This window comes from Dasypus novemcinctus, chromosome 4 (genome assembly GCF_030445035.2).
Source record: "Dasypus novemcinctus isolate mDasNov1 chromosome 4, mDasNov1.1.hap2, whole genome shotgun sequence".
Lineage (NCBI taxonomy): Eukaryota > Metazoa > Chordata > Mammalia > Cingulata > Dasypodidae > Dasypus > Dasypus novemcinctus.
Genome location: NC_080676.1, coordinates 115245623 through 115272032, shown reverse-complemented (window position 1 = coordinate 115272032; position 26410 = coordinate 115245623). Strand labels below are relative to the sequence as shown.

At 33.7% G+C, this 26410-nt stretch overlaps 1 protein-coding gene across 2 annotated transcripts in view; it reads left to right on the top strand.

The window, feature by feature from the left end:
* The window catches only part of EPHA3 (EPH receptor A3), a 361700-nt gene that overhangs the window by 269277 nt on the left and 66013 nt on the right, over positions 1-26410 (top strand). The window contains exons 6-11 of one of the 2 annotated variants that reach the window (XM_058296035.2): positions 5529-5653; positions 8366-8528; positions 14230-14332; positions 15039-15106; positions 20052-20177; positions 24662-24847. In XM_058296035.2, the coding sequence (XP_058152018.1) occupies positions 5529-5653; positions 8366-8528; positions 14230-14332; positions 15039-15106; positions 20052-20177; positions 24662-24847 (771 nt within the window). The remainder of the gene's footprint in view (positions 1-5528; positions 5654-8365; positions 8529-14229; positions 14333-15038; positions 15107-20051; positions 20178-24661; positions 24848-26410) is intronic. The other variant, XM_058296036.1, reaches the window with a different exon arrangement.

Sequence of the window (26410 nt, the reverse complement as noted above, 5' to 3'; positions counted from 1 at the left end):
GCTAAACAGTAGGAAAACAGTCAATTATAGTGTAAGAGGATAGAGGAAGGCTTTGATCAATTATTTCTTAAAAGACTAAGGAAAAAGCTTTAAAGGGGAATTATATTTGCAAAGAAATTTGAAGAATAATGAGTAGAAAGACTTTCCAGGTGGAAAAGGAAGAGATGTGTTGCAGACAGGGAATATAGCAGGCACAAGTGAGGACAGATGAGCAGAGTGCCTTTAGAATTTAAGATTTGAAAGGAGGAGCAATAAATGATAAAGTTTGCAGTTTTGTGAGGAGCTTTAAATAATGACTTATGGATTTCATTTTATGTATCGATACCTATTGTGGTCCAGAATTTTGAAAATGTATGTGATAATATAATTTTCTGGTAGCAACTTCCCTAAAAATATAGATTCTTAAATCTTTTCTCTGGTGTGCATGGTTTAGTTAACATATGTAGGAAAACTAGATTTGCAATTATGAGATTTTGAAAGGGGAGAGAATCAAGGTTTCATTTGTTTTATAAAATGATAAATCATCAAAATGTATAGAAAGTTGAAATTCTGGAGAGACTGAGAGAAAAAGCATAGAATCCAATGCAGGTTAAAAAATGATAAGGGTTTGAACTAAGACGGGTACTATAGAACTAAAACTGACTAGAAAGAAAATTCTATATGTTGCAGAAGTTGTAGCTGATTGGTAAGTTGAGTTCTTAGTGAGGTAGAATAAATAAAAGAGTAAAACTCTGAAATTTCAAACTTGGCAGATTGCAAACGCAGTGAGGCCTGAGACCAAAACAGAAAATTGCTGACAATACCAGGTTTGGGGAAACCAGGATAGAGGTAGTGAGATGATGAACATTAAGCTATGAATGATTATGTTAATTCTGGAAAAAAAGAACTGAGAAAAATAATGTTCTTAAGTAGGAATTGTAGTGAATAGTAAAGAAAAATAAGAGAAAAATGCTTTTAAAGACATGTTGATTCAAAGGAAAAATCTTTCAACTCTGCTGCGTGCTATTTTCCCATGGAGATAATTTTTAAAAGCTTTGGTTCACTTAGAAAAAAAATGCTGAGCCCTTTTTGTTATTGTTTTAAATTGTTCAATCTCTAAACCACAGATACCTCAGAGATTCATTAGAAAATTCCCAAGCCCAAAAAAGGAAGGTCCCAATAAAAACAAAGGAACCAAACCAGATCCTTTACGAGCTGAATTTTTAAGTTTTTACTTCCTGATTCCAAGGATGGGTCATTTTTTGTTGCAGAATAATGGGAAATGTAGCTTAAAAACACCAGTTAAAATAACGAATCCTTCCTAGATCCTCTCAGTAGATTTGGCATGTGTAATATCAAGTGTGATTCTGATACAAATTGCAAATGATACAAGCTCTGTGCCAACGCGATTCCTATACACAGAAACGTTTTTTAACCTAACATTTTTGCTTCCTTAATTGTATTTTTTTCTTATTTCATTAGATGTTGTCAACTGTTCAGGGTACATTAATAATGAGGGAAAATCTTCCCCCTCTACAAATAAATAAAAAAGTGCTCTTTTAGGGAAAAAAAAATCACCTCTAGGCTGGGTTCAAATATTAACCATGAATGTGACTATCCTTGTATGTTTCTGTTTCCAGGGGCTGCCCTTGCAGTGGCCAGAATTCTAGAGAATACAGGCAGTGAACAATTCAGCCCTAGGTTCTCAAAATTACAACTCCTTAAAACAGAAACTGAAAATCATTTTGATATCAACTTTCACAAAACATATATTACCAGATTATATAGGGTGAAACTAACTGCCCAGTCCTATATGACGACAAAAGAAAATAAAATTAATGAAAAATGAATTGAAATAGCCATGAACAAATCCACTGAGACACAAGTTAAAAATTTCTTTAATACTTGGAGTGTTCAGAAGTGCTCAGCAGTAAGTTCAGTAAAGCTTATTTATGGAGGATGGTTAACTGTGATTCATGAGCTGCTCCTCCCCCCACCCCCAACTTCACTATTTTTCTCCTATATTCCTTTAAAACTATTTCGGTTAAAATAGAATCAATAGCCCGTGTACCATATGTATCATGCCTCCTTTTTCTATTGTTTTCCAAGGAATACATTTATCTAGTTGTGCCCAGAATAATAAAAGCTAAGAATCAAATATCTCTCTCACAATTACCAATACAACAAAAACATGTTTTATACTCCAAGTCCTCATTTCAAGGGGCATCATCAACTTACTAAAGATGATTTTGCTAATGTTTCAGGTTTTTTTTACAAGTTTATCTTTTTTTTTTTTTCCTTCTGCAAAACTCATTATTTGCTACCTGAATAGAAGTCTGGACCAGCTTCAGAGGACCCTAGTCTATCATGAACTTCTTCCTCTTAACAAGATAAAGAGCCAGAATTATCTTGGTGATCTATCAGTTAGGGTATGGAAAAGAGGTGCCAAATTAAAACTCTTAATCCTGGGCTATTGGGTTGTTATCAGTAAATTCTATGTTTGCTTATACACCAACATTTTTTCTTTTCTTGCCTGGGAAAAACTGTGCTTTCTCTTCCTTTATAACTTCTCACCGCCTAGCTCAGAGTCATTTCTCCAGTTTCAAGGTAGATTTTCTTTTTTCATTCCATACAACCATTACCTTCCTTTCTTTCAAATCAATTATTAAAAAAGCAAAACACTAGAGGCATGAAAATAAAATAAATCAAATCTCTTATAGTATACACTGCAGTACCATGTCTTTTTGTAGAGAAAAACTTAAAAGAATTTCTATGAATTTTGGAAATTAGTAATTTCAACAAAACATTCTGATACCTGAAAATGAACTAAAAGAACCATAATCCATATGAGTTTCTCATTAACACAATTACAGATTGTGTTAGTTGTAGCACGTGAGGTAATATGTATAAATTCTACCTCAAGACATGACTTAAAAAACATACAAGAAAACCTTTTAGAAACCATTTGTACAAAGGACTGCCCATGGATTTTGTCCTTTTCTGCATTGTGTTCTTATGCCTTAAAATTATTTATTAGGTGAGAGAAAAACAATTTATGTTAATTATTAATTAGTATTAAAATATTGATGAGCATTACCTAAATGTAACCGGTTTCCAGCTGGTGCACTGGATTGAAACTGCTGAAATGTAGCCAGCATAAGGGGCGTGTCTTAAAAGAGCAGAACAAATGACTTAACAGGGGCATAAAAGCAGCAATCAGGAAAGGTTCATTTAACATAGAGATGGCACAAGCCTGGAGAAATTGCCTCTACTTAAGTAAGTGTGGAATTATGAAAGGCTATTTATTACAGTCCAGCAGGGCCCTGCAGCTTGCTAAAGACCTTTGAAGAAATTCAACAGTTATAAAATCTTGCTCAGTACAGAGCAGTAAAATTTAGGCAGCTTGCAAAGCTTTCAGTAACAAGTTAATACAACCTTTGTCGCAATTGTTCCCTTGAAATGAATGAGAAAGAGATGCTATATATGTTAATTTTCAAAATTTCTTTAAATTGTGTTTTTGACCATCAGGAAAAATAAACCAGTTTCATAGTGACATGGAATTGAAACTCTCTGGGTTTACCAGGAAAATGTTCCATCTTTAAGCTTTTCTGAAATTCTCTGTAAACACACACTGAAGTTGTTCTTTTAATTGATTTGCTTCAGCAGAAAATTTAGTGGAAATTCTTTCATTTTTGTACAAAAAAAAACCAAAATTTGTTTTCAAAGACAATGAAAGTGCAATTTGTCCATAAGTGACTGAAGAGTGAGTTGATTTTTCTATGTATTAGGGTAATTACAAATACTTCTCAAGAATTTAACATATCTGTTATTTATTTATAATTTAGAGATATGCTAATGAACCTTTAAAATTTATTAAGCTTCAACTAAAATGTAATAAAAATAATCTATCCTTTGTGTTGCATAACTTCAGATCAACAAACTATAGGGGGCAGTGGGGCCAATTTTGGTTACTATAATAAAAGCATATTGAATAAATGGAGAATAGATGTGAAAAGTAAATGGTAATATTGGTTGTTAATTGCTAATGCGAGCAAAATATAAATAAGAAAATGAATTTACTTCTCCATCAAAAAAACACCACCTATATTTTAAATTGGCAAAAAGATTAAGCAGTCAATACCAGGTCATAAATGTAATGATGCTTTACATAGAAAAGAGTTAGTAATGGGATCGTGCAAATGAAAGAAACAAGTGAGGAGAAATGTATTGCAATAGAGTCTACCTTTAGATATGTACTTTCTGCTGAAATGGCCAAAAGGAATCTTAATGAAGACCTGGTTTTGTGTGAGAAATGAAAATGAAAGGAATTTATAGACAGAAACTTTAAATGGGAGGTTGGCTGCAAAAGTCAGCATGTGGTAATCAAAGAAACATCATGTCAAGAACATGTACCATTAGTTGCTGTGGGAAATTCAAATGCATAAGGTTCTAATACACAAAATTTGAGAAAAATGCAATAATGGAAACAATTCAACAGTTGGTGTAGTTAAAAATTCTTGAGATTTATTTATTTGTTTTTGTTTGTTTTTGTTTTTGTTTTGTTTTCCATTCAGGCAGATGTCACTAAACCTTACAGAGATATTTTAAATAATTTTATTGGCTAGTGTACTCAGATTGAGTTTTGAAAACAGAAGTATTTTGATAGATAGCATGCATTTTCATTCTAATAGAAAGATTTAAGTAGGAAATCACTTAACATTTATTTAATCTTCAGATAGAAATTAAGGTTCCCCTTAAAAAATCTTTTTTTGCTATATTTCATACTTTGGATAATGCATAGCAAAACATAACAAACACAGACTCACCACCCAACCAATAATATATACCTCTAAATATTTCTAGATAACTTGTGGCATGTATAGAAGTCATTTCCTCATTACTCCTTATTAAATATTTTTAAAGAAATAAAGATAAAAAGTAGAAGCTTGTTTTCACAATATATAAAATATATTTTAATTCATGAGAGAATCTTGTTAGAAGTCAAGACACTGCAATAAGTTCTAAATCATATCTATTTTATACTATAGTAAATATTATTATTGCCAATGGATACCATGGGACTCCTTGTGCATAATGGATTCCAGTCCTTCTATAGAACTGCATATGAAAATGTTATCAGTGTGCTGAAGAATCTGGTATTAATAACTTTGCAACATTATAACAAATAGGTAGTCCTGATGTTTTGTTCTTTTCTTAATATATCAAATATATTTCATTGCTTACATTATAGTAGCAGATTGAAAACATCTGCTCACTTGCCACTAGTCCACCAGCAACAGAAAATCTCAGCTCATTTTCCATAGGCCCGCATGTACCAGGGCTATAATCCAGCTGCTGAGGCTTGATATGGGGCCAGATTAATACTCAAGAGCCTTTGAAATGGAAATAGTGCTTTTATGCCAAAGATTAGAACAACGATAAATTCCATTTGCTTGTTCCCTTCTCTCTGGGCTCCCCTTCATAATCTTCCCCAACCCCATTAACTTACCTCCTCCCACTCTCTGCCCCTCTCCACCCTGTCTTTACAGCCCCATCACCTGTTGTGACGATTAAGAAAGATCGGACATCCAGAAACAGCATCTCTCTGTCCTGGCAAGAACCTGAACACCCTAATGGGATAATATTGGACTACGAGGTCAAATACTATGAAAAGGTGGGGAGACAAGATTAAAAGGGTGGGTGGTATGGAGAAAGAGGCTGCCTTCACTTAAGTTCTGCTCTTGCAAACAAATCAGAGTCATTGCTGGAAAGTGGTAGAGATAGCTTTAAAATTCTGCTCAGGTGACACCTTTAATTTATAGACAGAGTGAGACTTAGAAATCATCCTGCCAGATACCCCACATTCTACAGCAATAAGCCACAGCAAATATGTGACTACCAAACTTCAGCCCCCTAGTTACGGTACTAGAAGTGACATTTATGTCCTCCCATACCAAGGCTGCTGTTCTATGGGCTATTTTACAGCAAGTCCTTGGTCTAAAGTTCATTCCTGAAGCCTCATTTCCTGACCCATACATTCACATGAATTTTGTTCAATAGAGAAAGGAATATGACACTAATAGCAAAAACATTGTATTATTGAACTGACAATGAAACACTTTCTTGATTTTGTGCAAGTAAATTTAGAAGGTGCTAGTGGGGGGTAATTTACCTCACATAATAAAATAATTTTAATAAATCATAAAATAATAAAATCTGTATCAGTAAAGGATTTACCAGAGAAACAGAAACAACAGGATATTCATATATTTAGAAAGTGAGAGAAAAAGAGAGAGAGAGAGATTCATTATAAGGAATTGGCTCATGAAATTGTGGGGACTGGCAAATCCAAAATCCATAGGGCATTCCAGAGGCTGGAAATTCCAGTAAGGTTGATGTTGAATTCTGGAGTCATAATTCCTTAGTCTGGAAACTCAAGAAAGTGTGGAGAGTGTAATCCTGAGGCAGAATTTTCACAATGCATTTATTAAAAAATATGTATGTTGTTATTTATGAGTAGACTTTAGGCAGTGATACTTCATCATTCTGAATAGCACTTATTTTTCCTTGGTTTTAAATGAAGGTAAATTTTGAGTGCAAGATGTATTCAAACTTATCAGGAGACCTGATTGGTTTTATAGCTACCAATAAGGACAGAACTTATTTGTGCTTCTGCTGCAGTTTACAAAGTACATTAATGTCATTTAAAATCAAATTGTACATTTATCTAGCAGTTTAACATTTATAAAACACTTCTGTATATATTATTTAAATTTGAGCGGTATGGTATTCCCTATGAACATATGCATATAGGTTATTTTACAAATAGAAGCCTGAGAGTTAATGGCATTAGATGAACTTCCCATAATTTTGCTACTAATAAGTGTTAGGTCTCTATTTTGAATCCTGGTGGTCATTAGTCCTCTTTTAATATGACTTCCCCTAAATTATCTAATTTTCTGTACATAATCATGGGTCATTACAGACATCACAATTGTTGGTACAATAATTTGTGAAAAATGTTTGTATAAAAACATTCCTTGGCATTATGCAGTTCCTTTCCTTTATTGAAGTTAATGCATTTTACAAGAATGATGATGTTTTTTTCATAACCTCCTACAGGGGAAAGAAATGTCTTTTGCATTAAAAGAAAATGAAGCCTTATAAACAATAGTGCCCAAATCATAGTATAAATAAGTTTTCTCTTACTTTCAGCAGCCTATTATATTAAGGCCAATCTACTTGATTATGAAGTACTCATTATTATACATACAAAAATTTAAAAATTTTTGTATATGTACACACATATACACATATGGTGATATAATGTTTGGCAATATTTCAAATTATTTCACTAGAATGTAAGCTCCACAATGTTTTGTTTTCTTGACTGGTTAGTTCACTGAGGAACTGAGTCTGCTTCTGATTCATTGAACACTTACTGAATCTTTATAATAAATGAAATAATTACTTATGTGAAATAAATACATTTTATTTTTTTCATTAATTAGTAAAGTAAGTACAAAAATTCCTTCTAATATATCACCAATATGCTACAGAAAAAAGTATATGTAGTGGACTGCATACTCAAATGAGGATATGCCTCATTTAAGAATGTTTGTTTCTGGCCCCATCCCAGGTTCAGGGACATTCTACCATGGCTCAAAATTAGGTTATCCATATGGTGTTTAGTATCTGCTAATGTGTGTTAAAAGGGAAAACACAGTTCTGTGGAAATACAATTTTTGCAAACAAAGCTTGATGCAAAACACCTTTATATTAATGCACAGTCTGGATCTTCTAATGTCTAGTGTGAATGTCCTAGAGGGGACCCTGTTGGGAAATATACTTCTAGACTTTGGTTAGAAGGTATTTGTCTCTACTAAATCACAGTGGCTTAGATTAAATACAGCACAAATATATTTGATGCTGAGAAAATTATTGATTTAGAATCACATATAAAACCCTGGCTTTTTATACTTAATATTTTAATATTGATAAAAATATTTTTTTCTGAAAATTATTAAGGCATTTCTATTAGGGTTAAACTTAAAGGGGGTTCTTACCTACTTTCTAAGTTTATTCTTGGAAGTAGACTAAGCTTTCTCTCAGTCTTGGCTGGAAGGGAATATATATTCATTCATATATCCTCTAATCAGTAAGAATGAACTTCACTTTTAACAAATCATTATATCCAAATTCTAAAATTCAGTAAATATTTCAAACTTAAAAATATGACTCTACTGCATTCAGAGAGTCAAACGATTCTGTAGTCTTTATCCTCCATATGCTCTATTTAAAATTTAAGAGTACTATTCACTGTTTATAATTTGATAATGTTATTAAGACTTGATTTTAACATCATTTTTTTTTTCTTATCTCAAAGCAGGAACAAGAGACAAGTTATACCATTCTGAGGGCAAGAGGCACAAATGTTACCATCAGTAGCCTCAAGCCTGACACTACTTATGTATTCCAAATCCGAGCCCGAACAGCAGCTGGATATGGGACCAACAGCCGCAAGTTTGAGTTTGAAACTAGCCCAGACTGTATGTATTTCTTTCAGCATAGTGTGTGGTGGGGAAGGCTTTTGCAAAATGTATCTGATAATTTATTCTCACTTTCTCTGAGATTTAACCAAAAGTGACACATTTGAAAGTATATAGCTTGGGACATTTAGTACTTTGCGCAGCACTGTGTCCGTGCGTTTGTGTTTGCATGGGTGTGCATCTGTGTTTTCTTTTTTGCAAATCAAACACATTCTAATGTCTGGAAAGCATCTGGTTTTCTATTAGCTATAAACTGCTTTTGAGGAACACAATGCAATACGATAACCCATTTCTAGTGCCTGTTAATCCAGATTTTTCAGGTTCATTGTGAGAGTCAGTGAACAACCAAAAAGAAACTTGCTGATCCTTGATTTTGTTTTAATCCTTGAAACATTGAATCTTATAACATTTGGAGAATAAGGATTTTCTAAAGTCTACTGGATCACTTCACTAACATTCACAAATAATTTTGTGAATTATTTGTGTCCATCCATTTGACACCAAATTTGGCTTGTCTAAAATTGGTAAATATTTTCCCAATAAAACCTTGCTTTTAGAAATAAATATTTTGCTACTTATTATTATAGAAAAGCCCTTTGTTAAAATTTTCAAAAAGGGAAAATCATAACTCTATATGAATATAAAATGAAGATAACATAAAGATTTCACTTAAAGTATTAACTAATGAGGAGACCAGTAAGAGTTTAAAACTGGTTCAAAAGAATATTTGGAGAACACATGCACACAAGCATAGGTATATGTTGTCTGTTTGTATGCATATAGGCTATCAAAAATGCTTAAACAAATAATGCTAACAGATCCAAAACCAGTTAGTATCCTACAGTACAATAAATGTAGTATTTTCCAAGGACATATATCTCTAGTGAAAAAGTGTCATTTTCATCATAATGGTAAAAACAAAACAAAACATTGACATCACTATATGTTTTCTACAACTTAACTTCACAGTTGTAAAATAGCCTAGAAAAAGTCAGAGTTACTCATCATTTAGAATCAGATAATCCAAGGAGGATGGGCAAATGCCCAGCACTCCAGTTTTCTCTTTTGCCCTTTTCAGTTCATTTATTCTGGCACCTTTATTTTCTGTCACCTAGATATATTTTTTCCTGACATAGAATCACATTTGACTGGTATGGTGACATAAACAATGTACAATTTTTATACATAATAAAAACATTCAGGATAGACAAAAGTTATAAAATCTCTATAAGTTGATATGATGGAGAAAGTATTTTATAGAACAATTTTTTTTTTTTTGTCTGACAGCTAGGAATGTTTTGGCAATAATATGCTGTGACTCCTGCAAAGTATTGAAATTTTTAATAGTCAGTGGTTTTTAATAGTCAGTGGTTTAGTTCATGGGTTCCACAGCCAATCCATGACAAATTCTTTTTTCAGAGGATACTGCCATCTTCAGATATACAAATCTATCCTTAAAGACCTCTCCTAATCCTCCGATGATGAAATGAGCACAGGGAAACCACTCTCAGAGGACATTAGAAACAAGACTCAGTAAGATTCATGGGAGCATGGGTGAAGATGTTTAAAATAAATTTAAAATTTTAGATGATAAAATTGCAACTTAACTTCAGTAGTTCTAAGTGAGCAATTTGGAAGTGGTGCAAAAGAAAGTCTTCTTTTGAAATGATTATAGATTGACTTTTTTTTCAATCTTTAATTGCATGTTTGAATAAATAACAACAAAATTAACATTTGATGTAGCAGTAAAAACCTCAAATTATAGATATAGAAAGAGCAGATGATTTCTATCTGGTGTAGAAATTAGACATATTGAGGAACAGGAGAGGAAAATCCTCATTAGATTTATTATGTTGATGCATATTTTGAAACCTCCATCTCTTAATCTGATAAGTAAATTTGTAGCAACAGCAACAAATTCAAAAATTTTAATGCAATTCTTGATTTGCCACAGATATTTCTATGATAGTTTTTAAAGATGAGATTTTTTTTTAAGAAAAATGAAGCTTCAGTGTCTGAGATTTAAAGAATATTCCATTTTAAAACTTCACAGTCTTAGGATTTTTGCCAAGTTGCTTTATATTTGAAATTGTTCCATGGACAGAGGGAGAGAAGAGGATATGAGGATAGAAAGAAAAATATGAATGCTTTTCTCCTCCCAGTCTCTTTATAAAAGAATTCTGAGCTGAGCAGTTTGATTTTTAAAATAAGTTCATTTTCTCATTTTTGATGCTTCACCATAGACCTCTTCCAGACTTTAAATATAGATGAGGCGGAAAAAATGTGCTTTTTCTTAGGGGAAAAGATGGAAGTCAGCCCTTTCTATTTTTTCAATCAAAATGAAATATTCATAAAAACACTGAGGGTTTTAGCTATTATTTACAATATATTTAAATTTAAAATGTTTAAAAAAGACTCATGTTTGGATTTCTTTAACAATTTGCTTATTTTTCCCTGTTTTTTTTTTAAATTACAATAAAGTTCTCATTCATACCGTGTTTGAGTTTAGATGACTTTCTGATCTTGGCATATAGTGAAGATATTGAGACACATTAGAGCACATATTTTGCTAAGTATTTAAAAAATATTTTATATGTCAGTGCTTTACATTTACTGTCATTCTCATTTTACAAATGAGGAATCTGAGACCCAGGGAGGTAAACTAAGCTTTCCAATTGCTAAGAGGCAGGTCTGATTCTAGAACTTGTGCATTTATGTGACAGTATATGAAGCTTTTCATAAACGCCCAATATGATACTGTTCTAAGCTAGTCAAATTCTATTATTTCCTTTAACCCATCATCTAGTGCTCACAGTTTATGTGTTTTTCCTGACATTGCATAGCTTCTAAGTGGTGACTATTGGCCTAGAATTTCCAGGTTTTGGGGTTGATTCAGTGCTGCTCTTGTACATAATTTTTTTGTTACATTTTAAATTAAAAATATATATTTTATATTTTTTTATATTAAAACACACAAAAAATATAGAGAGCAGAAGAGAAGTTGGAGTTTCCTAGAGTAAAGGCAGCTCCCCCAAAGCAAGAAGGAAAAATAACATGGCATATTTAGGAAAAAGATAGTCCAATTGTTTCTGGAAACCCATAGAAGGCAGACACTGAATCCAGGGAGTGGCTTTGTGTCCAAGAAAGTCAAGGATAATTGTAGGGATAACTTAAGAGCAAGGATTCTGGAGTCAAGCTGATATTTATTGGCAGGTTGTTCTTGGTCAAGTCACTTTACCATTCCCTATCTGTAAATTGAAAAGGAGAATTTTGCATAACTCAGTAGGTTCTATGGTACATAATTCTTTCTCCTACCAGTTTTCCCCTCTCAGTTTTACTGAATTTTATTGTATAAATTGGCTAATAAAAATTATTAGAGAGTTTAGACTTTGCTCCTAACTTGAAATGGTTATTGCACTATATAAAATGGAAACCAAAAATCACAATTGTTATATGTTAATGGAATGTTTTTGAAATACTCATTTAAATTATTTTTCAAATGATACGAGATGGCTAGGGTTATGGTGTATCAATTCAGGTCCTCAGGAAGCAGATGCCAAGACGGAATTAGAACTGCAAGAGCTTTATGGAGGACAACCCCTGTAAGGGTAAAATGGGGAAAGAGAAAAAGTGGGAAAGGAAAGCCGCAGACTAAGATGCAGGTTTGACACTATGAGGGGAAGGGGAGAAAGAGGAAAAAGTGAGAAGAGTTTCAGATCGCACTGTGGCTCCCAGGGTCTTTGCCAAGCCATTGCGAAGCCCGAGTGAAGACTGCCTATTGGAGGACTCTTGTGTTGGGTGGCAATTGCCCATGTATAGCAGCCCTGCTCTGTTTAGTTATGGAGGAGAGTGTAGCAAGTGCATAAAAGCTGCAGTGGATCCTGGAGGTGCAGCAGCTGGAGGCTGTCAGTTCACTGCCCTCCAAGCAGCAGGAAGATCTGAGCAGGCAAGACCTGGCTGCTGGTGGCAGGTATAAATAGTTTGCTGATTATGAAGAATAAAGTATTTGCAACAGTTTACATTATGAATATCTATTCCGCCACACTCTGCACTCTTTTTTCAGATGCTTGGAAAGTTTCTATCAGCCTGTCTACCACATTTCTTTCCTTTACCTACTCCTAAAACTTATATTTTAAAGAAAACCTTCCCAATTTAGATTTGGCTGGGTGGAAGGTGCCTTGCTGGCTCTAGGAGGTGTCAGTATTCAAACAACTAAAACTCTCTGCTTTTCTTCTGATTCATTATTTGTTCATTTGTTCACCCTACATTTACCACAAGAGCAACATATGTAAAAATATGAACATATGAAAGTTACTTTTCCAGGAAACTGGGGGTATTTTAGACAGTCTACAGTTTAGCAGGTTTATGGACTTTTCCAACAGATAAGATTTTAGATAAGGGCTGGATCCTAAAAGGTTTTACATGTTCTGCTATGGAATTTGCATTTTATCCTGAAAGCAATGGAGACTCAAGCAAAGATTTTAAGTATGGGAAAAACATGATCGAAATCATGGTTTAGAAAAAGTATTTAGTGACAAGGTAAAAGATAGAAAAGGAATGCAAATAGAGACCCATTAGGATATTCTAACTCTAATTCAGAGGCTATTCAGAGGCCCTGTGGTTAATTGGATTAGAAAGGCCAGGAAAGGGAGAGGACATGGTGACTTCATATTTGTGGCCTGGATTTTTTCCATTAAAAATGTGTTGGTCCTTGAACTAGCAACATCAGCATCATCTGGGAGACTTGAGACATACACAATCTTGGTCCCCACTCCAAGCCAAACTAATCAGAGACTGCATTTTTAAAAAGATGCCCAAGTTGTTTGTATGAATAGTAAAGTTTGAGAAGCATTGGCCTCAGTCAAAGGTCAGTAATCTTTTTCTTTAAAGGGCCAGGAAGTAAATATTTTAGGCTTTGTGTGCATGAAGTCTCTGTTGCTACTTTTCATTCCAACCACTGTAGTATAAAAACAGCCACTGCCAATACATAAATGAATGACTATAACTGTTCCAATGCAACTTTATTTCTGAACACCAAAATTTAAGTTTTATGAAATTATCATGTCACCAAATATTCTTCTTCTTTTGAATTTTTCAATATATAAAGAGCATTCTTAGCTTTTGGGCTATTCAAAAACTGGTAGCAGACCAATTTGGCTTGTGGGCCATTTTTGCCCACATCTTGTCTAATGATGGGGCCATCTACAGAGGCAGGAAATGTGGGAAGAGTAGCAGTTTGATGGTGGTATCTGTTGACGACTATAGGACAGGTGTTATTATCTCTTTTTAAACAAATATAGATTTTGGAGGCTAAACAAACTTGATTAGAAAGCTTCCTGAATTTCATTCTGGGAAGTCTTCACATGTTTTCTATGATTCTCTGATACCTTCTGGTTGATTCAATGAGCGTCTTACCAATAAGGATAGAGAAAATCAGTTCTGCATTTTTCACGGAGTAGGAGCTTAAGTAGGGTTTAATTGAAAGAGTTGAGAGGAAGTACTTAATTTTATAAATTAAAAAGTATTATCAAAGGAAAGTATGGTAAATCTCTCTCTTTTTTACACTAAATAAAGATTCCTTCAACACTATATAAGGCATTAAATCAATAGCCATGACTGAATTTATCAGCTCATCCATGTAGATGCTAGCTATAATGTGGTTATGCTTTTTTTTCTCTTTATTTTCCCTTCAACCTCACAGCTTTCTCCATCTCTGGTGAAAATAGCCAAGTGGTAATGATCGCCATTTCAGCTGCAGTAGCAGTTATTCTCCTCACAGTCGTCATATACATTTTGATTGGGAGGTGAGCTCAAGAATTGTCTTACCATTTCCTTTCATTATTGCTTGCTTCCTCCTTTCATTTACTGTTAAATTTGAAGAGTGTAGTATTTTGTTAAAATAAAATATATGAACAACAACAAAAAAAAGATTGGCTCCATTTTATTCTAGTTCCTTCTTTCTCTCCTCCCTTTCTCCTTTACTTTTGATTTTCTTTTCTTCATTAAATCCCCACCTCTGCTCTGCAACACTGACCACTTCCTTTCTCTCTTTGACTCACCTCTAGTTTTTACTTTATTTTTCTACTTATTCCCCTTACTCTTGAAATACACCCCAGATTTCTCAGACACTTTCTCACCCAGAACACTGGGAACACTGCACAGCAATAAACACTAACAATGGAGACTTTACCCTTCATTCATTCTAACAGTAGTTGTTAGAAAAATACTATAAACACATTCATTCTAAGGCCATTATAAAAACTGAACTGAAGCGGTCTGCACAGTGGGAAGCAACTCTCCATATCTCCTCATTAGGCAGCTTTCCAGAGTCCCCAGAGAAGGAAGATTTCTATAGTGGATTTAGAAAATATGAAGTCATTAATCTTTCACCAAAGCATTTCATTGATTGAGGAAAACACTTTATTCTAATGTGCTTTGCACATTCTGAGCATAGATAACTGTTTTAAGTATGTTTCCTATATGTTTTCTCTTTCCTTGATTTGCCTCTAGGTTCTGTGGCTATAACAAGTCAAAACATGGTGCAGATGATAAAAGACTTCACTTTGGGAATGGACATTGTAAGTTTTTAATTTTTTTTTTTTAACATTCAGTTTTAACATTTGTTGATTTATAATTGGATTCCTCCCCCCGGCTGCTCCCCAACAAAGAGAATTCTATTTTGGAAGAATTGAGTAAGTGAAATTTATTTTTAAACAAAGAAAGAAATTCATGACTTTGCATGAAGTAATTTTTACGTGACTACATTTCAGCATACTTTAGCTAAAATGGAGAGTATCCTGTGGTTTACATTCAAATAATGCACATGATGGGTAGTAGGAACTGTAGTCAGTTCTGCATGGCTGAAATGCAAAGCATAGCTTCAATTTCCTTATTACCAGTCCGTTGCTGAAGTCTAAATAGGAACTTTTTCTGTTTCCTAACTGCTAAATAAATATAAACAACCTCTGTTTATGTGAAATGTCTTTCTCCATTTTGCCAGCCAATCAGGAGAGAACCTTCAAAATAAACTGTTTTATTTTGGAGTTACATGATATCCAACCAGTAGAAAAGTTGGCAGGTTTTTTTTTTTTTTTTTTCTCCCAAATGTAATACCAACCACTTTAGCTCTTTTAATATTTTCTAAAAGAAGTATTCTTTTAGGGAACAAAGTTCTTATATCTAACAAAAAGACTCTCATTTTTTCCCTTCTGCTGAAACAAATCACCCCAGGTTTTTATCTTTTCCAAACTACAGCTCAGCATAATGTGGCATTTACTAATCTTTTTCTTAAAAAGAATAGCATGTTCTCATGAAATTAGCACAGAGACTAGACTCATGAGCTCTAAAATAGACTCAATGTAACGAAAGCAGTCTCCTAAGCATGACTCTCTTTGGCATTTGCTATTAGCTTCTAAAATTATTTTCGAATCAACATGATATTTGGGTTCAGTCCCTGAATTTGCATCTAAAATTGATAGCTTTAATTGTTACACAAGTGAAAACCTGATTGCCTATTGCTAACTTGCAGAAAGTATATAGTAGCTTGAAAGAAAAATGAAAAAAAGAATGCCTTCCAAAATGTAAATTGCTGTGGGATGAAAAGAGTACAAGAATTTGCAGACAACATAATTTTGTCCACTAAAGTTTCCTTCCATCTCATTGCAGAGTAATTATGGAATAACTCACAAACAGGTCAAAGTTCTACCTTCCTAATATCAACATCTCATCCTTCCAAATTAGTTAAGATACCAATTTAAAAGTTTTAAAACAAACGCTTGAACGAATTACAGACTGCTTCTCTTGATTTTTTCATGGGCCAACAAAATGGGATCTTACAATTGCACATATAAATTACAGTTACATTCCTTGAATTAAGTTGCTCTTAATTTGCGTAGGACAATTGTTGTAAATAGGGTCCTTACAGCAAGATCATACTAATTTCGTTCTTTTTCTGAGAATTATAAATCTCAGGAATTTGGAACTTTGATAAATTTCTGTGTCTACTGCCAGCAGATTTCCCTAATACCCAACGAGTCTGTTTAGCTGTTTGTTTTTATGGTGGAGTTTGTTGATACATTAATTTTCTTCAATAATGCACAATATCCTTATGATAAACAAAAATAAGTGTGTTTTATTCTAACTGCATGGGCAAAAAGTAACTTACATACATATGTTTATATGCCATAAACTTTCTGTTTCTTAATACTATATTTCAGACCATTTCTTTAGTATTACTTTAAAAAGTTCTAGCTAGGAGCTATTCCCTCTAGCCTTGTTACAAATCCTATAATATTGCTTCAAAAGGAAATAGATGTGTTTTACCCACTAAGTTCCTGTCACTTTTCCCTCTGGCTGGGCCTTCTTACTTTTTTGCTGTCCTTAGGGCAACCCATGCTGGTAAAATGGAAATGAAAATTATTGTGTTTGCACAGAATGAGCTGTAAAGTAGTACAGCTTAACATGCACGCATGTGTTTATTATCTGGATTTCATGACAGAGCCCAGTTACTCTGTATGTTGCCCTTAATTATTGGTGTGAAGGGATTATGTGCCTTGCAAACTGAATCACCTGATTCCTGGAACCTCTGGGGTCAGCAGTTAAAAATCAGCAGCTAAAGCCCCCACAGTGAATATGCCATTTTCCTTGTTCCCTTTGTGTGTTTATATATGCTTTTTCCCACCAAATGTCATATGATGGAAAAGCAATTTACTTGATTATAATGAATAACAATGAATATGGTTGATTATTATTTGAAAATGACTCTTTAATTTTCAGGTTATTCAATTTGAGCTATACTTTCTAGGGCTGATGGGCACTAAAGGATAACTCCAAAGCATACTTTTAAGGTTTTTCAAAGCCAGTGCTTATTTGAAATATTTGAGATATTGTTCCCAACAACTCTTTTTATAATCTTTCTGTAAAATCTGAGGCCAGAGAATGTCCCACAAATTGTTCTTTTTCAAAGCTTTGCAATGTAAAATATTTTTGATTGCTTACCAGAAGAATTTTCGTTTTTGCTTTGTTTAAAAGTGTCATTTAGTTCCTTGAAAATGATGCTAGGTTTCTTTACCTTACTATTACTAAGTAACTGCAACTCAAAACAGGCAAATCACATGTCATAGCCTCAATGTGACATGTAGATCTTCATTTAAATGTAACCAAATTAATTAAACAAAAACATTTCACTAAGTCTTTATGTCCTAACATTTTCTAGTGAGTCTGTTATTGTTTTCCTGTCTCCAATGCATGAAACAATAAGATAGTTTTATTTAATATGCTACTTGTTTTGAAGGTAACATATTTTAGTGCTGATAGTGTTAACAAGTAGCTTCGAGTGTAATAATAAATAATAATACCCCACTGTACTAAGAGATCACTCTGGTATCTGTTATATTATTGGAAACAACAATGGTTATAATGTTGTAGAAGTATGCAAATGATCTGAGCTTGAAAGAAGTGGACATTTCTTAGCCCAAATTCTACTGCTTTCAAAAATTGTGAATTAATAGTCATAAAAATGAAAACATTAACAATATCTATTATTTATTGAACACTACTTAGTGGGCATCATGACAGGCACTTGCATAGTATATTTTCAAGAACTTTCTCTCAAGCTTAATTTACTCATTTTTCCTGAGTTTTTCAAATTAGCAAATGTCAAAAGTAGAATTCTCAGTTCAAAAGCTATTCCATTCACAGAATGCCCAAAACAAGCGACAGATTTTGATGATTCCCTATTTCTGTGGACATTGACTCCTTAGATACTGGTGTCCTTTTAAATTATCCACACCTTGCATTTGGCTGAAGAAGAGCAGCTTTTTCACCGTACTAGTGTCAGTATAAGGCAGAAGTAGGAGTGCATTATTAGCCCAATGAGCTTTTCTTTTCTTATGTTCTTTATTTACTTCCACTTCCTCCCTTTCCCATTCGGTTGTCTCAATAAATAGCTGAGGAAAACAATGTTTTCTCCTCTCATCTCTTCCAGCCACCATTTCTTGAATAATGTATTTATTTTGATGGTCTAACTCTCTCTTCTAGAAGCCTCTGTGGAAGCTTGGCAGGGAAATAAGTTATAATGTGATGTAATCATGACATTCACAAAGTTGTCTTGTAGCTCAACGAAAGGATTATTTGTTATCACAAATTCTGAAAACTTGGACTTGTGGGCTTAATGTTCACTGTTGAGGGCTTTCCTCAAGAATACTTGCTGGTATCAAGAGTCTCTATGCTTATTTAAATGCAAACTACATAACTAACTCAAAGAAATCTGTGATTAGAGTATACTGTAGCCATTTAGCCAATGAGATCCTTCCATTATAAAGTACCACTGGGAAATATAATTCCTGATTTTATTTGTTGTTTTAGGAAAAAATTTATTATAATAATTTAGTGTGATTAATGAAAAAAACACCATTGTGCCCATGTCCCATGCTTAAAGAAACATTACTAATATCCTAAAATTAGAAGAAAATTCAATATTAGTAGATAGCCTATGGGAGTTAAATTGCAATTTTGTCACTGTTAGAGTACGCTTATACCCTTTAATAGCTCTTAGGATCCCTGTTTGAAAAACATAGATCTCTATGAAAGAAATTAAGTTTTTTTTACCATTCCAAATTATCTTTAATGTGAATTTTTAATAAATAGGAATCTTATTAATATTCTATCAAATCCAAAATGACTCTCCTGCAAGCAGACAAATGATTTGGCTGTGATATTTTAATTACAGGACATTATGAATAATGAAAATTGTCCATCTATAGAATATTTTGATAAATATATTATGAAGATTTATGCTTAAGTTATAAATGTGATTTATGTTTAGAATTTAGTTTCTTAGTTGCATTAACAACATACAGAAAATTGTATTGCCTTTAACGATGTTGAAGAACTACCCAGTAAGGTTTTAGTTATATAGACAGATTAAAATAGATTTATAATTGCAGTGAGGCATCTTGGTTTTGAAAATTAATATAAGCAGAAGAGTACCAGACAGAAGATATTACATTTTATATCCTTTAATGAATTTATGATTACAGCTACCATGCAGCCTTAGGAAAGTACCAATTTCAAATATTTTGTTCTTGTGTCACATTGTACTGTAATAGCTTACTATTACTGCAGTTTTTCTTCATAGAATCATAAAGGTGCAAATGGCATGATGATGTTTACTCAGTGGTGTAACTAGCAGCTAATTACTGGGTATGTTCAATTCTGAACTGTCCTCCTTCTCTGAGCCCTTTCTTCATCAGCTGTTCTTGCAGGGATTCTGCTTTTGTGTTCTTGTGGTTTCTTTTTGTGTCTCATACAAGGAACTTCTTTCCTTTTTTTTTTTTTAATGGTTCATCACTTAGTCAAACGTCTCTATCTGCCAATTTCTTTGGTACCACAGAATAACCTAATAGTTAATGCACTTTCCTGGGAAGGGGATTTATTTTTAACCACTAATGTTGTTAACATAAAATTTTCTCAGGAAAGCTTTTATAAATGTCACTACAATAATGCCTTTCTTCCCTTAAACAGTAAAACTTCCAGGTCTCAGGACTTATGTTGACCCACATACTTACGAAGACCCTACCCAAGCGGTTCATGAGTTTGCCAAGGAATTGGATGCAACCAACATATCCATTGACAAAGTTGTTGGAGCAGGTAACAACCATAATAATGCCACTGCAAACCTAGTGCATCAATGACAAGTTTACAACTCTGAATAAGAATGCTGACTGAGAGTGCTCAGGTTCTCTGGACTAAGGTTATTGCTATGGAAGGAGACATTTTCTGATTTCACGATCAAAGGCAGACAATAAATAAATGAAAAGGTATTTAATGGAATGTAATGGTTTCAAAGGTGCCAGACTTACAGACTCACAGACCTTCGGCGGCTTTTAATTTATTGAATTTCAGAGGCGGCTACATCAACAGCTCAATCTTCCCATGGCTACGCTGATCATGTGTCACAAAGCCAATGTATTTAAATAGAGTTAATAGGATAAAAGTGTGTCCCATTTTAAAAGACCAGCAAATGAATATTTTGATTTGTAGAAAAAAGGTAATTTTTAGAAATCTTTTTGCAGTTAACAAAAAAACATAAAATGATGCATTTTATACAAATTTTAATCACCACTATTTTGTGTGACTATTTAAAATAAAACACGAAGCACTATGTTTTAATATTTTCCTGTACTTTATATAGACTCAATCATAAATTCACTATGGAATGGTTATTAATAGCAATTGCATATTTTCAATAAAAACTATGGGCATTTGCAAAATAACAATAGTTTCTATATTTACATATAACCACATGTACATCTACAATATATGCAGCGTGCATGGGAATAAAACAATATTTAAAAGTAAAAATAAACCATGCTCAATAATAGTTTTAAACCATAATCTCATCCTTCAATATTATTCTCAAAACCAAAACAAAGTAGCTATATTGATGCAAGAATTAGAGTGAAAGACTGAGAAATTAGCTCATTGAGTTGTATATAAAATTGTTGAATTATGTCTTCTACAAGTACAATATTTATGATTAATGTTTCTTTACATGGGTGAAGAAGTAATTTTCTCTATTTTTTTTCTATATATCAAATCAGTATTTAGAATTCAAGCAGGGCAAACTGAAGAATAATAATTTATTAAATGTTGTCTTCTAACTTCCTGTAAAACTCACGTATGCAGGTAATAATAAAATGTAAAACTGGTGATTCATAAAAGGAAATTAAATATGTACTTATTTTTCTCACAATCTATGTGAGAATATACATATTCCCCACAGAGTTGTATATGTAAGCTCAAACAGATATTTGTTGCCTACTCTCTTTCATCTATACAATCCTACTTGTGAACAGCTTCACGGCTAAAAGCTTTTTTTTTGGCTTCCTGGTTGTAATGTTGCCCCACAAGAGTGCACTGTTCTCCAGCAAGGAAGCTGTAGTAGCTTATGCAGCGCAAGGACTTTGCACACAAAATTGGAGAATCTGATGAGAGGAGGAAAGAGTTACTTGTGCTCAGCCAATATCCAGAAGGTCGGATGGATTTATTATCACCTTACTCTGAAAGGCACAAGTTTTTATACGGATGGTACTGACAGAGTCAGAAATCCAGAGCACAGTGGTATGAAACAGCATATACTCATTAAAAATGATATCTGATAAATGAGATGGAGGAGATCTACCCACACTGAGTCACTTAACAATCACTTGATGCTCAATAAAGATTAGGATGGAGTATTTTTTCCTGTTCTCTCTTCAAATATATTTGTAAGTAATTAAACATATATCCTAATTCAAGGATTTGGTGACAATGTTATCATTTGCCCCATTAAAGGCAATAAATTGTGCCTATTTTGTTTGTAAAAGGTAAATCTTCAATAGCATTTATACTTCTTCTGGAAGAATTCAATATTATAAAAATACTTAGTTTAGACTCATTGATTAGCCTTTATAAAAGGGTTGGAACTACCAAGATTGAGTGTAAAATCAAGATTTTAAAAACTACCATATTTTTAACACTTTTATTTTGTAAAATTTCAGATATACACAAAGGTAGATGTAATAGTATAAAGAACCTGCATATACTATTACCCAGTTTCAACAACAATCAACTCATGGCTAGCCTTGTTTCATGAACACTTCTTACATCCTCTTTAATTCTTTTAATTAAACACTTTGATGAGAATGTTAAATTATATACATAATGGATCCTTTATCCCATGCAAATAATTTAATGTCATTCATATAAAATTAATAAGCATGCTGAATTAATAAGCAACTATATTCCATTGTTAGAAATGCTGACTACTTTCAGTGACTGACATAACTTTCAAGTCAAAGAAACATATAGAAAGACTATATATTTCTCTAAATTCCTGCCAGAGATTGTATATAAGTAAATGTGTGTTACAGAAACTCTCATTTATATATGGGATAATCAGTAGAATTATGTCTGTATTGCAAGTAATAAAATAAAAATGGAGCCATGGAATAAACTTTCTCAGAGTAATATATTTTATTGATGAGGAATTAATTATGACAAACTCCTAATTTCCCAATCTAACCATTATTTCACAAATTAAATAGTTAGAATTTTTGTAGGAAGAACATATTCATTAGGGCTCCTCTTCTCTTCATGTGTTATTTAATTTTATTAACTGTTGTAGATAAGTATTCTCTCCATATCTACAGATCAGGAAACAAAAGCTGAAACATTTTCAAAGTCCCATGGTCACATTGCTATTAAATAGGAAACCAAAGTTTGAATATTGTTCTCCCCAACTTCACAATCCATGCTAATCACTAAAGATCACAATATTTTTTAAAGGAATTTTTGTGAGGATTAAGTGAGATAATTCATATGTAGTGCTTATCAGATACCCTGCATTGCTCAATACATATATTTATTATGTTCCTCTTCTTATAACAATAGGTATGTGAGTGTTGAGGTTGGTGTAGAGGCAATCAGGCTCCAGAATCCATGCTCTTAACCATAGCTCTGTACTATCTGTCCAGGAAAGTAAGTGACTCATCACTTAAAACAAGTGGTGAGAAACTCCTCGCTTAAAACACTATCCATTGCACCATATTGACTCATGACAGTGACAGAATTTTCAGAAAATAAAACTTTTTTATGGATGCTTCTTTATGGTACAACCACACTTAATTTTTATACAAACTGAACTAGAGTGTTCTGGAATGTTAGATGAACTTGTGTAAAGCGAGAAATTCTTACACTTGCTTACAAATTAAAATGATTTGCTTTGCATCAGAACTTATCTTCTGCCTAATAGTCTCACATCTATAATGACATATTCTCCCTTGGATTTAGAAAGATCAATGTGTATTTTCAAGTTCTGTCCCCTAATTCTCCCTTCCACCCAAAGGATTACTCAAGCTGCAAATGCCTGTCTTGTTTACCATTATATCTTTTTTTTTCAGTGTGTCACACTGTTGTCACTTGATCAATATTTATTAAATAAATTCATGAATGTCTGCTTTGGGAGTTTAAATATTTGTTGCCAAGTTTTAATCATTGTTTTGTGGAGAGTGGCTCAACTAGATTCCTAATAAAGGGTTGAATCTTAGGGGGATTAGAGCTTTCTGGAGAAAAGCAAGGTATTTGTAGTGATGTAGTAGGTAAATCAATAAGACAACCCACCGTTTGTATGGGTTGATTCAATCACTTGGACAAAAAATTAGAGAGAAGAAGCATATTACTTCTTGCCACCTTCTTTCTGGCCGACACGGGGACCATGAAGCTGGTAGGTAAACTCACTACTTGCTTTCTCATTTTCAGAGAGTCTGAATATAAAGCAAATTAACCTTGTTAGTAAAAACAAAAGAGTTAAAATTCTGAAATTTAATCCAATGCATAACCCATAATTTCTGTATTGGGCTGTTGATTACCTATGAAAATGCTAGCTATGAGAACAAGGGTTGAAAAGTCTGATAAAGCTTTCAACTTTCCTTTTGTTCTTTCATATTGCGTTTGTTATAGCATAGGGCTTCAAAATATTGGAGGCTTCTCACAAGGCTTGTTTTCTACCACACTGTGTATGTACTAGAGTTTCCTAGGGAGTCTCAGATTTTCATCTTCCAGAATAATTTGGAGGCCTATATTGTACATCATGTAGGTAAAAGATGTAAATATTTTTAATGGAATTGTTGAGAGGAAGTAGTTGTTCTCTAGCGCTTTTTAAAAATACATACTTGGGAAACAGACTTGGCCCAGTGGTTAGGGCGTCCGTCTACCACATGGGAGGTCCGCGGTTCAAACCCCGGGCCTCCTTGACCTGTGTGGAGCTGGCCCATGCGCAGTGCTGATGCGCGCAAGGAGTGCCGTGCCACACAGGGGTCCCTGCGTAGGGGAGCCCCACGTGCAAGGAGTGCGCCCCGTAAGGAGAGTCGCCCAGCGCAAAAAGAAAGTGCAGCCTGCCCAGGAATGGCGCCGCCCACACTTCCTGTGCACTGACGACAACAGAAGCGGACAAAGAAACAAGACGCAGCAAATAGACACGGAGAACAGACAACTGGGGGAGGGGGGAAATTAAATAAATAAATAAATCTTAAAAAAAAAATACATGCTTATATACTTCCTTATCTTTTGCTGTTGTTTTTTCATTCTAACAGGTGAATTTGGAGAGGTATGCAGTGGCCGCTTAAAACTCCCTTCAAAAAAAGAGATTTCAGTGGCTATCAAGACCCTGAAAGTAGGCTACACAGAGAAGCAGAGGAGAGACTTCCTGGGAGAAGCAAGCATTATGGGACAGTTTGACCATCCCAACATAATTCGACTGGAGGGAGTTGTTACTAAAAGTAAGGAAATTCTTAAGACTACTTTTGTGCATACTGAGCAGAGGTTGGTTCATCTTTTAAAAATTTTGATATTTTTTATTCATGTTTTAATAGGCAAGGGTTAGTCTATTAAATATGTTTCAGCCTTAACAAAAAGATCAGTTAAAAATTAGCATACCTTTCTTTGAAAATAGAACAGAATTATTTAGCTGGTATTCTATTGAGTGCTGTTTTCTATCAAAAAAAAGTTTTTTTAAAAACCATTAGGAGCTAGACATTGGACTATATTATGACATGATGAATAAAAGATAATGAAAAAGAGAATTATGGAGATCTTTCTGTTCTGTAGAGCAAGGAAAACCAATGACTTAACTTTGACAGGTACTGCTGGGAATTCCCAACTAGCTGCCTTTTCTTTTATTGTTCACCAGCTTCATAAGTTTACCACTGGGCCTTAGGAAAATTATGGGAGTCTTGGGAATGTTTTTGAGCTGTAAAGACTGGGATCACAGTAGACCCAAGGCCTTTTCTCAGTTCTCTGTGGATTTCAAATTGTTCTGATCTGGAGTCCCAGATGGATTCTTGACTGCTCTGGGTAAGCTCTGGCTCACAATTTGTAATGGAAGTCTGAACTTATTTCCATGATGGTTTCTCCAGCAATGCTCAAAAGGAATCCCATGAGGCAGATATGTGATTTTTGGCTCCAATCCCAATGAAAACCTCTTGGGAATGCTCTGGGTTTTTTTTGTTTCTCGTTGTTTTTTTTCTTCTCAAGAGTTTTTGGAGTCCAGGATGAAGAATAAGCTAAACTGGCAGCAAACTCCATAGAGTAAAAGCCAACATATGGCAGGAAATTTGCCATTCTTTAGGGGCTCATTCATTGGCACTACATTTACATACTCTATGGTTACCAGCAGACATTACGCATTATGTTTTTCACAATGATATTTTTCTTTGGGATCACATAGAGCAATTTCCAGATGGTACTTGTACCTATTTTCATCTTAGTGTGACTAAAAGGCAAGTCCTTCCTCATAATAGCATGGTGTAATTGAAATATATATTGGTTTCCTTTAGATTTTCATATAATAAATGGATTAAGATTTTAACGATGTGGAAGATTTAATCATATATTGTAAGTTCTGTACTAAGCCTTGTAAGACTTATTTTTTTTTCTGTACTCCTGAAAAATCAGGTTCTACTAATAATAACACTGAAAAATTTTCTGGTGGAAAATTTTCTTTCATTTTAAAAGTGAATAATTAATAAGTACAGTTCATAGTAGTAGGTAGTAAGGGTTGGCAAAATATATGAATCCTTGGTTCCTTCAGAGCAAAGGCTGTACTTTTCTTTATCTTTGCATTTATAAAATACAGAATCAGTCTCAAGTGGATTTCAATAGCCATTTAGCCATTGAATCTCCTGCATAATACTCTCACCAAGTGGTTGTTCATCAGCCCTTGAACCCACTGGGGAGGGAAAACTCACTTGTTCTTAAGCAGTCATTCTCTTTACAACTCTAAATTTTCACATTTTTCTCTTTTTGAAGTGCCTATTATGTGCAAGGCATTGTACAATTGAGAT